The following is a 15,899-nucleotide window of genomic DNA, read 5'->3' on the forward strand; positions in this document are numbered from 1 at the left end:
TCAGAATCATGTTGTTTAGGGCAGGGAAGTCCAATCTTTTGGGACCCAAGAGCACCTGCTGGCAATGGGCTGTGGGTTGGAGGCTGTAGTGGCAAACATGACCTCAGGTGGCACCACACCACCCACCAAACAGGTATTGTGCAGACTTTTGGGGACACGATTTAGCTGGGGAGGATGTCTCTTCTCCAGCACAATTGTAACAGCAAGATGGATGGACAAGATGTGAGGTGGTGGGAGTGGTAGCACCAGCATTTATAGCAGGTTGGGTTAGAAGCTTCTCTGGCTGCATGGGTTTTTGTTTTTTTAAATAAACCAGGCACTGTAAACAAACCCTAAAAATGAATCTGCATACCTGCTGTACTTTTTTTTGATCCAATGCTCTCTCTACATTCTGTATATAGCAGATTAACCGCAGGGCTCCTCCATTACATCTCTCTGTGTAAAGACATTTTTAAATTTTAATTTCTTATAAGTGCAGACATTCATGTTATGGGCATGGCAGATTTCTCCTTTAGTATGTCCTAGATTTCTCCGGTGTTCATATTTTTGGACGTTCTTTTCTAATCCCCAACGGTTTACTCCGAATTTGCTCCCAAGAAAGGATTATTAGGGCTTTAGATTCACTTCGCTCCTTTTTTTCTTCTTCTTCTTCCTCCGTGGGTCTGGTTTCTATAATCTCCGGAAGCCTTTCTCTCTCTCCCCCAAACCCTTCAGATTCTGTCTTGCTTTCAGCCTCCCGAAAAGGAATGAACTGCTGCCGTTTATGGGATGGGCGTTTGTTAAAGGACACCCCCATCCTCTCCTCCTGTCGCTCGCGCCCCTTCTAGCGAGTCATTTAAATGTCCCGCCGGGGAGGCGGGGCGGAAGCTGCTCGGCGTCCCCCAGTCCCCTCCCGCGGCGCTGGTTGGCGGCTGCTCAGCAGGGGGAGGCGGCGGCGGCTGGTGCCTGGCGGGGCGAGAACGCCGGCTGCAGCCTCAGCTGACCGAGGGGGGACGCCGCCGCTGCCGCCAGGAAAGACGCCGACGCAGCCTTGGCCGTGCGCACTCGGGAGAGCCAAGCGCCCCCCCTCGCCCGCCCGCCACCGGGGCCGGGCGGACTTGCGCCATGGAGGAAGCGGGGCTCCGGTGGCCTTAACGGCGCTGCCCCCCTTGAAACTGCCGGAGAGACGGGGCTCGTTGGGCGGGAAGGGGGGTGCTGCTGGGTGGAAGGAGCCGAGAGGAAGAGGAACGGCGCCGGGCTTGCGGGCGGGATGAGCGGCGGCGGCAGCGCGGCGCCCCCGGGCCCCGGCTCGAGCTCAGCCCCTTGCCGCTTCGCCCACTACTTCGTGTTGTGCGGCATCGACGCCGAGAGCGGACTGGAGCCCGACGAGCTGGCGGGTAAGCCGGGCAGGAAGACAAAGAGAGCGAGAGCGAGGCGGCTGCCTCTCCTCCTCCTCCGGGGGGGGTCTCCTTTTATTGTGCTCGCTGGGGGCCCTCCTGGCGGCCCTCACATGCTTCGTCCCCCCCCCCCGCCGGCGGCTTCTTTGCCTCCTCGTCCCGTTCGCCCCTCAACGTGGACACCCCCCCCCCCAGGCTGGCTGTGCCTCCGCCTTGACCTCCCCGACCCAGTTGGCGGCGTGGCGCGCTTCGCCATCTCGCGTCCCCCCCGCTTGAGGCGAGCAGCCCTCCTCCCCCCCCCCGGTCACACGAGCAGCTTTACACGTGTTCCTGCTCAACCCGGCAAGCCTCCCCCCCCTTTTTGGCCCGGCGCTGACAGCCAAACACCGAAGGGATGCCGCTGGCCCTCTTGGGAGGGAACGGGCCTCGGTTGTGTGTGTATGTGTGAGAGAGAATTGTTGTCCCGTCAATTTGCGTGGCTTCACCGACGAAGCTTGGTGACCCCCCCCCCCCCACAGCCTCTTTGGAAAGGACTCCTGTTCTGGCGCGTTTGATGATGGTGTTGGCTTCTGGGCCGGGGTGGGGGGGGAAGAGAAGGAGGAGGCAAGAGAATTCCCGGTGCCTTCGCCCCTCCGAAAATCCTAATTTAATCCTCTAGAAATCGTCTCCCCCTCCCTTTTTAAATTTTTTTTGTTTTGTTCTGGAATTCTTTTCCATTTACTCCACAGATCTAACTCTTGTCAGTGGTGAACGCCAAGGAAGGATGGTCACGTCTAATAATAATAATAATAATAATAATAATAATAATAATAATAATAATAATAATAATAATAATAATAATAATAATCTCTCTCTCTTTCCCCTCCCCGTCCCCGGGGCCAAAATCGTGATGCTTCCCAACTGCAGAGGCTGCCTGGGTTATGTCACTGCTAGGAGGGGAACCAGGTTTCAGTGCAGCGCTCTCGATCCCAGCCGGGGTTTTAATCACCTCCCGCCCCCTCGGCTTGTGTGTCATCACCGAGGCCTGCGGGGTTTGGTCGTGTGGCGGCTGCCTGGCCCTCTGAATAGGCACGAACTTGAGTCCAAAGAGCAAAAAAAGCTACCTTTGCACGTCCTGAGGTTCAGCGCAGCCGCGTCTTGGGAAGAGTGTGGGGGGCGGCGGCGGTGCTGGTTGGAAGCCTCTCTGTCCAGAGGGATTAGAGGGGCCAGCCAACGGATGGAATGAGGCGGATTCCTCTTTCAGCGTCCGTTGGCGGTTGGAGTTTGGCAGTTGGCTGACCAAACTGTCGCAAAAGCATGCGGGGGGGGGGGGGAAGAGAAATTACATCTAATTAAAATAAATAAACTGTACCTCCGTAGGCAGGGATTGTTTTCCGGTTTGGTTTCTGAATGACACCTAGCATCACTAGAAGTCACCCTTCTTTATGTAACATAGGCAACATGCAGCACCCCTCTGGTGATAATATTGGACAAACCTACAGCTGGAGCTTATTGTCATCCGTTAGTCATCTGGTGCTAGTTACCGTACTGAGCATCCGGCTAAAGTGTAGAAACTGCAGCTTTGCATGCAAGTTTATAAAATCCAAAATAGTCAAGGGAAAATAGATGTACAAAAAAGTTCCTGCTTAATGGGAGGCAGGGAACCATCTTTTAAAGGGAACAGAGTGGTGATAATCTTGGAACCCCAAAAAATTAGCAACCTGAGTACAATCTTCATTTTGCATTACCTGCCAATTTCACCTTTTTCTTTAATCTATCCAAATGCTCATCAATGGCAGACCAATTTGATGCATTTTTTCCTCCCCACCCCCACTCACTACAGTACCTTTTCTGCTGCAGTTTGCTTGGAAACATTAATACAGAGTCTGCCCATCAGTGCTAATCCTAAAAGCGTTTGTACATGCTGCTGAAAACATTGGTTGTATAATTTTTAGTGATTTCAGCAGGATTTACCAACGATAAATTTGTAACGGTTTAAAATGTTGGCGAGGTGCCAGAGGCTTTAGCTGCATAATGAGCTAACCAGCTGTGCAAGGAAGAGAAAATCTTTCAAAACCATAGATGGATTATAAGAACTGTTACCTTCTCCCAGAGAAATGGCCTCTGTTGATTATGTGGCTGTTTGCAGCTCTCAAAACAGGTTCAGAAAAGCTCCCCCTCCTATTTTGCAGTTGTAAGGGGAGGGGAGCAGTTTCCAACTATCAGTTTGATCTAATATATGCAAAACCAAGGTCTTTGGCGCTTTCCCCTCAACTTATAGTGGAATTCACAATGCTAGTTGTGAGTTAATAACAGATTCATTAATATATGGTTTTTACATGAATATTAGGCTGATTCTGAAAATGGGTCACATTTTTGATAAACTTTTAAAAAATGACAAGTTCAACACATGTTAAATACCTGGTCTTATTCTTGATGATAAACATGATAAGAAAAAAAATCTTGAGTCATCTGAGACTTATTTTTGGTTTATCAAGACAATGAATTACTGCATTGTACTTTCCCAGAGGCCTGGGAATATGTCTTCCTCTTTTCTTTTTTTCTTTTGTTGAGATTGAGGTCAGTTTCATTTAAATTATTGTTTAAAAATATTAAAATAAATTGCTCCTTCTTTTAATTACAAGTTTACTTTTAATCACATCTGAATGTTGTGTTTGCTTTCATTGCAAGAAGTCTTAGAGTTTGATCATGAACAAAAGAGACCTCCGTGCAGTCTTGTTTTGAGGCAGATGTATACCATCATTGCTGAACAAAACATTAAGGGAATAATTGGTGCCATGATTGTAAATACACAGTCACAGATCCAATTAGGAGAGTCTCTGCATGGGGGCAGGCTTCCCTGTATATATCACAAAGCTTTGGATTATTATTAGAAGCACAGATTTAGTATTTTTAGATTTATAACTCCAAAAAGGTGGCCATACTGGTTGATCCTGGAAGCTGGCATCGGGTAAAAAAGAGAACTTTTAAAATCTGGCATGTTATGTACTATCTCATAGATAAGAATCCACATTTGAATGTAGATGCTGCAGCCTTATTCGCCTATCATGTGAAAATCTTTCCTTAAGTATTGCTAAATTGGATTAGGACTTGGTAGTTCCAACAGACTTATTATTTTGCAACAGTAACTAACAAAGCTGGTTTTTCACTGTTAAAATAATCCTATAAGGTTGTTATCTTTTTGTAGTTCTGTCAGATTGGAAAACTTCCTGATTATTATTATTTCATTACAGAGTTGAAGGCTTACCATTTTATTACAACAAAAACTTTCATGGTGCTATGTGTTTTTGCTGTGACAAATCACCTGTCTGGAAATGGTTATATTTAGTCCTAACTGATCTGTGAATTTTGGAATGTTTCTTTATGGGTCAATATGGCTGCCTTTGTTTTTTCTTTAAAATGTAATTCCTGTTAAATAAATGATATAGAGTCAATGCAGTATTAGGTGATGCAAAAATCTAAGGTAGTAAGTAACTGGAGGACAGAAGACTAAGGCCCATCTCTCTGCTTCCCCTTGTTTTAATTTGTGCATTCTCCATTTTAGTTTGTAGTGTGGCTTGCATTTACATACAGGCTTCTTCAGAAATAGAATCCTGCTAGTTCCTGTGCTATTTAAGGTGTATCAAGTGTGATTTGCATAGTATGGCCTTTGGGAGTTTTAACTACAGTAATTTCCTATTCCTCTTTCTGCAAATAGTTGCATTTACCCAGTGGTGTTGATTAGGATGTTTTCCCTACACTTACAGCCTGAATGCACTCACTTCTGCTCTCAGAGCCATGAAGTTAAATACAGTATGTGCTGAATGTGAATATGTTCAGCCTTCACTGTGATTGGAAACTAACCTTTTACATGTTAACATGGCTCCAAGTAACTGGCAGTAAAAGCAATATGTTAAATTTTTTTGCTGCTTTGTTATGCATGTTTGGTGCATCAGATCAGATACTAACCTGAACAGTCAAAACATACCCTTTCTTGTGGGTGACGTCTAATTGATTAGATCCCAAGATGTTATAAGAACAAGCCTGCTGAAGGAAAGTCAGATGCTGTGGTCAGGGAACATTGGTGGGCTTTGGGTGTATTTTTACCTATCCCTAACACTACTACTTACACTGGACGTGGGCATATTGAGAAGGCCTAGGGGCCAGTTTCCCACCCTCAGGAGCCTCTGCGGTCACACAACTGCCCCCCCCAGCAGAAAATATGAAGAAAGTGAATGTTGCTTGAAATCTATGCCTGTTTTTTTTGGGGGGGGGTGATGGTTGGGGAACCTGCTATTTTATCTCTCACATGCACATGCACACAGATACACCACCACCACCATCATCTTTAACTCCTTTTGCACCTTAAACGATTTGAAGAACCTGTTTGATTTACAGAGGACTAGGGCTCCGGTGGTCCTCAAAGGCTGATGTACCATCTAAAGTGCTACAAGGGTCTGTCATTTTTGCTGCGACAGAGTAACATGGGTACCCACAAGAAATGTGAGGTGATTAATTGCATAGATTTTTAAGGGATGATCAAGGCAACATTGCTACTTATACTTGGGAGTCTCTCTAGAAAGAAAGACCGAAGAGTTCTCACACAAGTACTGAGACTTTAAGGACTTTCTGCTAGTCAGAATGGCCACTACCTATATGGATCAACAGCTTGACTCTGTACAGTATATTATTCCGGCACCATTTTGTATTTGGATATGTTGAACAGAAACTGGAAAATAGAGAAAGTCTTGATGCCAAATCTCCAACTGTATTTAGCATTATAACTTGGGCTGCAAGCTCTAATTGATTTAATTGGTGGATCAATCCACTAAATGATTGCTTTCCAAGGATACTGTGGAACTGTGTGTTTGTTTACCATACAGTTCTTTTAAAAGTTCAGCCTTAAATGCTTTTAACATATTGATAGCCTCCACGAGAACCATTTCTAGCTGCTTGGCAAGATACCAATTTTTGAATGAATGAATAATAAAGCATTAGTTGATTAATTGCTGGGCCAAATTTAATTGGTGGCATTCAGATTTAAGGACATAGTTCATTTCTTTTCAAGATCTCCTGGCTCTGGTGTATTGCTGTGATAGGGAGTTAAAAAGAAAATATTGGAAATGGTTAGTGCCTTTTGTAAAGATCTCTGCCTTCCAGAAAGCACATCCTGGTGTTCCAGATATACCTCTTTACACATTATTAAAAACAGTTGACTGCCTTGGAATGTTCCCATTCTGGTGTTTTCCCCTATACAGTAGTTCCTGTCACCTCTGATGATTCACCATGCTGACTAAGGCTGATGAGATCTAGAGGGCATCAGATTTACAGGGATCTAAGGAGACCAAAAAGAACAGGGAAGAAAATATAGGAGAAACAAGGGGAAAATGCTGGTTGTTTAAATTTAATGGACATACGTAAGCTTATGTTATTTGTTGTTTTTATCTTGCCTCTCAGTGAAACCAAAGTAAATAAAAACAAAACACAGTCAAATACATAAAAACAGGAGACGATTTCTTTACAGTAGGTTGTGACAACTTAGGTGTTGTATGTAACTTTAAAAATCTATTTAGTTGATGAAAAGGAAAGAGAAATTCAACTCTTGTAATAGACCTTCCCAAACCTCTGGCTGCTGTATTCTGTCGTGCTTGGAATGAGCTCAAGAGTTGAGGCTTAAGGAAGGTATACAGCCTGCTGACAGCCAAAGTGAGTCAGTGCTCCAGCATCATCTGGCACTGTGTGAACTCTGTCCTCTGTGCAGGTAGGGGTAAGCAGATGACGTTGTGTTAACTTGGCTGTTTGTTTATAATTAAATGTAAATTAGCATTTGAGTTTTAGAGACTAATATAATAGGTCTTGTTGGACTGAGATGTCCAAGGTTGGAGCGCTGGTTAGTTGAAACCAGTAGTCCATTTTATTTTATTTGACTTGTTTATTTATTTGATTTATATCCCATCTTACTGCAAAAATTAGTATTGAGGGTGACTCATAAGATTTAAACACAGGCATACACGCATGGAAACACAGTAAATCATCAAAGCACAATTTAAAAGGTTGCAGTGTTAAACTGTAGTTGAACAAAACAGAAATGCATATCAATCACAAAGTTGCAGCGCCCACATTAAAAACCTTTATTAATTAGCCACCGAATTGCTAAAAGCTCACTTGAATAAAAAGTCTTTGCTGCAACTAAGGTTTTGCACTCAGTTCCTACATAGATATTAGGTTTTGATGTAATGTTCCTGTAAGTGTATCAGACCTCCCTTAAACTGTTTTTTTAAAAATAATTTATCAAATAATCTGTAATCCTTGGATTGAGTGACCTGCAGTGCCCATAAACCCTACCCAATGAAGCTGATGATCATATTGTTATCCAAATCCTCAAGAGGGCACTACATGGTCTGCTCCTGTTTTAGTTTAGCATTAGAAAATGGTCAATAAATCACACTATTTGGCCATCTAGCTGTCTGTTTATTTATTGCATTTATGTCCCATCATAGGAGAGTCATGACCAGAATGGGGTTATATTCGTATCCTTCAAAATCTTTCCAAAGTGAAATGTCCCCTGCTCCATTCAGCCTGCTGTGTGTTCTGCCTTTTATCCAGTTGTCTCAAGCCATTGTACATGGCTCTCCTTTTTCTCACTTTATTCCTGTGATCAAACTGGTGGGAAGTCACCCAGGGAGTTCCATGATTTGGCTAAGAAATTTGAACCTGACCTCCCGAGTCCTGATCTAACACTGCACCATCCTGGAAGTTTCAAGTGCAGGGGCTGAATATTATACCAGATCCTTCCTGGGTGCAAAATGTCCATGACCACATTCCAGTTTCCATCTCTTAGCATCCTTTGGTATCTACATTAAAACCTGAATAAGGAGTTTCTCTCAAGAGTTCAGCGCCAGCTTTCAATGGCAAAAGGATAAAAAGGTTTTGTAGAAGTTTTTATGCACCGTGTCAGTACACTTGTGCTCCACATGATCTTCAAAAAGCTGAATCCAGCCAAGGGCTCATTCACTGATATGCTATCTAGGCATTGCTTAGTGTCAGAACCACACCTTGGAAAATTTATCCTTTTGGATGATACTTCTGAGAATCTCGGGCCAGCATAACCCTCTACGACTTTGCTGTCTGTTGGGTTCTAGAAGTTGTAGTCCCAAAGACAAACTTCTCCATGGTCTAGTCAGAACTAATTAGATTCAGCGGTATGTGTTCCTTCATTCTGCTTCCCCGGCCAGTCTTGAAGTGATGTAGTATGACACCAGTACTTATAGCCCAAAGCATACTTCATGAGATGCATTAGCTAGATTCTGGGATGCATTATTCTGAAGGATTAGCAAAGGGGGAAGAATGGAAACCTAATGGAAATAAAAATGTCTTATCTTCTCAGTTAACTATAGCTGAAATCCAGTCATATGTTGCAAGTGGAGTTGGCAAGTGGGGATTAGGTAAATCAACTCCTCTGTAAATTCCCTTGATTCAGAAGACCTAATCTAGCTGTAGTGTGCTACTGGATTTCAGCCAATGTCACACGTCTTAATATTTGCTTTATTAATTTGATTACTGCACTGCCTCTCAATCCAGAAGGTTTCTCAATGAAATTTTTATTAAATAGTAGAAGGTAATAACAACAATGTAGCAGAGCTTGGAATTCACACTTTCAGGTAAAGTGAATACTTGTCACATTTGGAAGTAGTGATTGCCAGCCTTGGTCAAAAGCCGATAGCCAGTTTACTCCTGTGTAAGGAAAATCACCTAAGTCATGGTGGCAACTTGTTAACCATTAATGAGTTGACGGTGCCTAATCGCACCTGCACCTTGTTGATAAGTGTCAACAACTAAAGTGTTTTTGAATCTGTTTTGTTGTTGATCTGGCATTGTTCTGGGGTAATGTGGCCCACTCAGCTATCCCATCTTCAAATCTTAGTGTCTGTCCATGGGCTCCTTGTAGTAGATATGCATCTTATGAGCAGGTGAGAGAGAACGCTGTTGTTTTGGGGTAAAGGATTGCGCAAGACAAAGTCTTTTATCACTTTAAAGCTAATGTATAATCTTCTAAACATGATAAGCATGCTGAATGTAAGCATTTATCTGTTCATAATAAATGTGCTAGAATTCATGGTTGCTTGTACAGCAACCCTAAGAGTGCATCCAAATGGATGTCTCCTGGTACTGTCAGTTAAAAGATACAGTATTGTGAAACTACTGTTACTCACCTTAATCAATGTAGGGATGTGCCATTGTGTTTCTTGGACTCCAGCTCCAGACAGAGTTTTGGGAGTTCCAGCCTGCAGAACCAAACCTTATCTAGACCAGGGGCTGTCCTAGAGACTTTACAGCTGTCCTGGGCCTTCTTCCTGTTGTTGAAAACAAAAAAGGAAGCTGCCTTTGTGTTTCCTAGGAATCGTAGACTCTTGGGAAGCACCTTTTGTTGAGGGAGACTGTAATTCCTGAGAAGCACAGTGACAGCTTCCTGTTTTGTACATTAACTCCTGGAAGCCAGACCTTCGAAAACTAGATAGATGCTGATCTAGCTGAGCAAAATATAGGCATCTCTAGGTATGGCTCTGGGTTGGAATTCCTAGAATTCTACGTGGCGTATTTTTGGAGAATTCTGGGAGTTGGAGTCCAAAAACATAAATGGCACATTACTAAACCAATGTTTTATGTGTGGAAACCATGGGAATAGGTCAAAGAGATGTTATCTGGAGCTCAGTAGAATTGTGTGTTTGAGGCTAGGCACTTGCATGATGAAAGCTTAATCTGGAACTGTCCCTTCTAGAGGGTAAAACAAAGACGTCAAGTTTTGGACAATAGTAGATCTGAAATGAAATCCAGTATGGTGACTAGGACTCAGGAGACGTAGGTTCAAATCCTGGTTCAGCCATGGATATTTAATGGGGTGGCAATGTTAAAGCACGTCTTGAACAGCTTGCACATGTTAAAATTATTTTATTTATTTTATTAGATTTATACCCTGCCCATCTAAACTGGGTCACCAAAAGTCTGAGGTAACATGATGGCGCATCACATCAACAGATCTGGAATATCAAGTGCTGTCCGTGGTATCACAGGGATATTATGATGGCATATGATGTAGTTTTTGTGAACTAGTGTAGTATTGGCTAACATCTTTTTGTGTGTGTAACAAGAAAGGTTGTTAATCATTTCTGAGATGTTTATTATTGGGATGAAATTTCTGGCTATTTTTCTGTTTTTAGGATTTGTTAATAAAAGAAAGTTGCGTGTAAAAACAAAACAAGAACATACTGTAATTATAGTAGTGTTGCCATCAAAGGAATGAGTAATTTTTCAAAAGTAGTGGTTGAACTCCAGCACAGTGGTCTAAATTCATTTAAAAAAACAACAACAAAAACTTCCAACTAGAATAGATTAGTTCATTATGGAATGGGAGTCAACACATAACAGAAATCCCACTGGCAAAAACATCTACTCTAGTCAGGTTGTGTGTTTTTTTTTTAATTCTATGCTCTTACCAAATTGGAGACTGTTATTTTCAGACACTGAGAGAATCGGTTGCTTATTTAAGCATTAGAAAAGCTGTGAAATTTGCACAGACATTTGTTATGCTTAGAATTTCACACTTGGAGCAATGCACTCTGTATTATTCTAATGCTGTTATAATGATATACTTTGACACTCCTTCATGTGAGCTATTATTAAGTTAGGAAATTTAGAAATGTTCTTGCAGCTTCTGAAAATACAACGGTCTGGATGTAGCAGGCAGACCCAACTAGAATAGACCCGCTGAACTTCGGTAAAACTATTGAGTCCCCAATTAGCAGTTGAGTCCATCATAGAATGATAACATTCTAGAGCTGGAATGGACTCTCCCAGTGCAGGGACCCACAGCTAAAGAATTCCTGATAGGAAGCCGTCCAATTGCCACTTAAAAATATCCAGTGAAGGAGATCCACCTCCTTCAAAGGCAGTTTAATTCCACTGTTAAATGATTCTGATTCGGTGTAATCTATTTGGGACTATTTGGTGTAGTCTGGTTGAATTTTCTTAGATCAGGCCAAGCCATCATTCTGTTTCTAACCAGTTCCCCCTTTTGTCGCCAGAACATGAAAAACAAAGGTAGCTGGTCCATGAATAAAACTAGTACCTTTGTTATGGTCAAGCCAGTTGTGACAAAACTTGCAAACTCTAGAAAGTTTCATTTCCTTGTTTTGGGGTACTGCCAAACCTGAAGGAGAGTTTTGGAGAACTTAAAAATTAATTTTTGGAGAACTTAAAAATATTGTGGTATTTTGGTTTTTCCTAAGAAATCATCCTAGCTGTGGGTTTTGTTTGTTCCCATTCTCCAACAATTGGAAGTATACTCAGAAGCATAAAGCTCTTATCTTCTAAAAAACTAGATGGATGTGCCCTTAATGGAATTCACTACTTGGGGGGGGGGATTATGCCTTATGTGAATAGTATGCTGTCTGTCCTGAGTGAACTGCCAACTCATTTCATTATGTAACCTCAAGTCCTACGTAGTATATTGGAATGTGTATTGTACTTGAATTGTGCATAAGGCCACATCTTCTCCTCTTGGTTGGGGATGATGGCAATTATAGTAATTCAGTTGTGGAAATTCTGTACTTTTCAGTACATTTTGAGGACACCAGATTGGGGAAAGCTACAGTAGAATATATGTTATGGTGCTATCCTACAGATGAAGATAATTCATGGAAATGAAACCAGAGGGGATTTCTCTGAAGTTTTAAAGTATGCAATAGGGTGACCTGATTCAAGGCCTTGTATTTTCCTTAATGTAACTCTAACCTCAACATATTTCCTGGGGAAAAAACACCCCTGATTGCTAATAGCAGGATGTAAGCAGTAATTCAACCAATCATTGGTGCTGTTAACAATGGTACTGGTCACAGGAGGGGAATGTTTTATAGGTCTTCCAATACTTTCCATACCTCTGTTGTACTGAATTGTGGTCATGTGGTTTATATCCTGGGATGAACGTCCCAAAAACTTTTAATGGTACCAATTTATTTCCTCCTATTTGAATCATTATGGCCAGCTACACCATGGCACTGGTTTATTTTCTCTCTTGCTTCAAGGGGCAATTTAGCCCCTTTGTATACCATATTTTCCATGTATAAGATACTTTTTCCTAAAATAATTACACTAAAACTTGAGGGGTGTCTTGTACACAGAAGTAAGCTGAGGAGAGAAGAAAACTGCCCGTACCTTGCCTATGTAAACAGGCTTCCCTCAATCATGAGGGTTAGCTTCCTACAGTCAGGAGACTTGTTGTTGTTTAGTTGTTAAGTCGTGTCCAACTCTTCGTGACCCCATGGACCAAAGCATTCCAGGCTCTCCTGTCTTCCACTGCCTCCCAGAGTTGTGTCAAATTCATGTTGGTCGCTCCGATGACACTGTCCAACCATCTCGTCCTCTGTCATCCCTTCTCCTCTTGCCTTCACACTTTCCCAACATCAGGGTCTCTTCCAGGGAGTCTTCTCTTCTCATGAGATGGCCAAAGTACTGGAGCCTCAGCTTCAGGATCTGTCCTTCCACTGAGCACATTTCCCTCATGTGTCCTCTGTTTATATAAACTTGTGGCCTTATGTCTCTGTGTGTATTGTAATTAATGAAAGCTCACACTTGCATTAATTTGTTACTCTTTAAGATGGCCCAAACTGTTCTTTTTTAATTTTAATTGTACATACTGAAATAAACTAACACGGCTATCTCTTTGAAATCTGCCTTTTCATGGTAACCAAAATCTGATGCTGAGGCAACTGCCTCACTTTGCCTAATAGTAGGAGTAACCATGGCTTGGATCTGGAATAATGACCATGCTGGATTTCCATTCAGTTACTTCATCAATGTATATGCAAGGGATGGGAAGAAAAAGCTAATCTTTAATAACATATTTAGTTTTTTTTCTTTTGTTTCATTTGCAATTTCTTTATTATAAATGGATTATATTAATCTGTCTGTAGTTATTTCTGATGGGATATTGAGTTAGTTCTTTTGGAGTCATTACAAAATTGTTATTTGCTTATGTGTGAGGGGTTGGGAGAACCAAAAATATAGTGAAATATTCCCAAGATGTACTTGGCAGCTCAAGATTAAAACCTTGTTTACTAGGCCACAGTGACATTGGTAACACTGCTCCAAATTCAGGTTCTCCTTGACACTGTGAGCAGACAACTGGGGAGAAAAGAGTGTGTTTCATCAAGATTTTTCATAGTTCAGCTGTTTTGTTGACAGCAGCGTTTCCTCTGCATACCAAATACCCAGCGATTAGTTTGAAATGCGTTTATTCCTTTACTGTGCCCCTTAAAGGCATTGGTTCTGTTGCTTTTCAAACTAATTCCCCGATTAATAATGCCAGGAACCAGTTACACAATGTCATATCTGAAGAGTGGATTTGAGAAGTATTCTCTTGGTAATATGCCTGCTATGTAAAACAGGAGCATAAACATAGATGCTCATGATTTGTTTAAAGGGCTTTGAAGTTAATTTTACTATTGAAGTAGCATCCTTGTTCTCAGGAATTTCTGGAAGGAAATAGTCTCTCTGGTGGGTGAACTTTTTGGTGCTCATGTTGTACAGAAATTTTGCTAGAAGGCAAGGGAAAATGACATTTTAAAAGAGAAGTCTTTGGGAGTAGAAACACCCTTTCATTTATAAATAGGTCGGGAGATTTCTTGTGAAGGTTTTGAAATGTGAGATGTTAGCCTGTTTATGGTATAATTATCAAATGAAAGACGCCCCTTCTCTCAGCTTTTCTATGAATGGTAGGGCTCATGGCTTTACTAAAATGCACATTGGGCTACTTAAATGTAGGTAACAATAATGAGGAAATGAGGAGAGTTGAACCGGTAGATGGGAAGAGGGGTATGTTAGAGCAGCAGTTCTCAGACTCTTTATCTCCAGATAAGAAGAAACAACAGTACAAAATGGTGGTGGGTTCCAGTAGATAATGGTTATTGAAAGCACCATTCAGTCACATTTACAAAAAAAGGACATATTAAACATGTATAAAAACAAAAATTTGAAAAATTGATACAAATATATTGATACAAATATTCTGAATATAGTATTAGGAGTTGCATTATGTCTTAAAACAGAACTGATTTATCAGTGTTTGAGATGGGTGAAGTTGTTGTGCTGTACAGTTTCCTTCAGCAGACCCCTGGTACAGCTTCTCACTCCCATCTTGGTCTTGTGTACCTCATGATATCCATTCCCAGCCATGGAAAGTCAGTTTTTTGTGGTGGGGATTGTGGAATAGAATCTCTGCACTTTTTAAGATGTTTTTATAGTTTTTCTAGGAACAGTTAATCAGATAATTTATTTCAGAGGAACCAGACTTCCTAGGATTTTTTTTACTGTGGCTTGAGCAGAGGAAGACAGTGATAATATATTCCCAAGACATTCCCCTTTCTATGAAATTCCTGCAATTGGAGCTTGTGAAGAAAACAGAGGAAGAACCTAGTGAACACTGAACAGAACATGTTTCCTATTCTTAAGTTTGTGACTTGCAAAATATTTCCAAAACTTAGAATAGGTGGGAGGCTTTGTTTGTTTTTCCTTTTCTTTTTGGGTAGGGCTAAAGATCACAACATTTTCATGGTCAGTGGTTATGCTAGTTGTGGAATTCTAGAAGGTGCAGTCTGATGCACTAATTTTTCCAAGCTCTGAATCTTGTGAGAAGCAAGGCTCAATTAAATCAGTGGGACCTGTGTCCAGATAAGAGGAAGAAAGAATTCCAGCCTGAATGTATCTAGAACAGAGCTACTGTATCTCCTTTTGCTTCTGTGAAGTTCTACTTTTACCAGTGATTGTGAAGAAGGCCTACCTGGTCATGTGAATTGCATGCTTCCTTGAGATCTGCCTGGGCCAGTAGACGTATTTCTAGCTACAGTTCACTGCCAGGTTATCTGTATAAGACAGTGGATAAGATTTTGTCTTTAAATCATTTTTCATTAAGCCTGTGCATTCTGGAGGTTTCTTTTATTTTTATTCTGCCAGAGTGATTTCTAGGGTCGGCAGATCAGTGGTTTTGGACTACAAGTCCCAGAATCCTCTAGGCAGCATTTCTGACCATAATTACAACTTAATTGTTGGAAAGAAACTTTCAGATGTTCAAATGAAGACAACACATCTTTAGGTATTTGGTCCCGGGATGTGTGCTGGGAGATACCATCCTGTTACATGGTGACGAGACCTTTTGTACAGTGCAGCCTTTCGCTCCATTTACATCTCATTTCAATGAGATCCTTGTATTTTCTGTAGAGGGAGGGGAAAACTGGTCCATGTTTGAAAATGTTGACATTGGACTGAAAATTAAGTTTACAGTGGTGCCTCACACCACGATGTTAATTGGTTCCAAAAAAATCAACGTTGTGTGAAACATCGTTCTGTGAAACACCATTTCCCATAGGAATGCATTGAAAACCGGTTAATCCGTTCCAATTGGAACGGATTGCCATCGCTGAGTGAAAATCCCCATAGGAAACATCGCTGTGTGAAACAATGTTTCCTCCATTGGAATGTATTGAAGCCGAC

The 15,899-nt window shown here is 41.7% G+C and overlaps 1 protein-coding gene across 4 annotated transcripts in view; it reads left to right on the forward strand.

The window, feature by feature from the left end:
• Positions 1 to 982: 982 nt before the first annotated feature.
• DENND5B (DENN domain containing 5B) overlaps positions 983 to 15,899 on the forward strand; it is a 109,582-nt gene continuing 94,665 nt past the window's right edge. For 3 of the 4 annotated variants that reach the window (XM_020789007.3, XM_020789006.3, XM_020789008.3), the window contains exon 1: positions 1,115 to 1,376. In XM_020789007.3, the coding sequence (XP_020644666.2) occupies positions 1,250 to 1,376 (127 nt within the window). In that variant the 5' untranslated portion in view covers positions 1,115 to 1,249. Of the gene's footprint in view, positions 1,377 to 15,899 lie in introns of all 4 variants that reach the window. The other variant, XM_020789005.3, reaches the window with a different exon arrangement.

The sequence above is a fragment of the Pogona vitticeps genome, chromosome 5 (genome assembly GCF_051106095.1).
Source record: "Pogona vitticeps strain Pit_001003342236 chromosome 5, PviZW2.1, whole genome shotgun sequence".
Taxonomy (NCBI): Eukaryota; Metazoa; Chordata; class Lepidosauria; order Squamata; family Agamidae; genus Pogona; species Pogona vitticeps.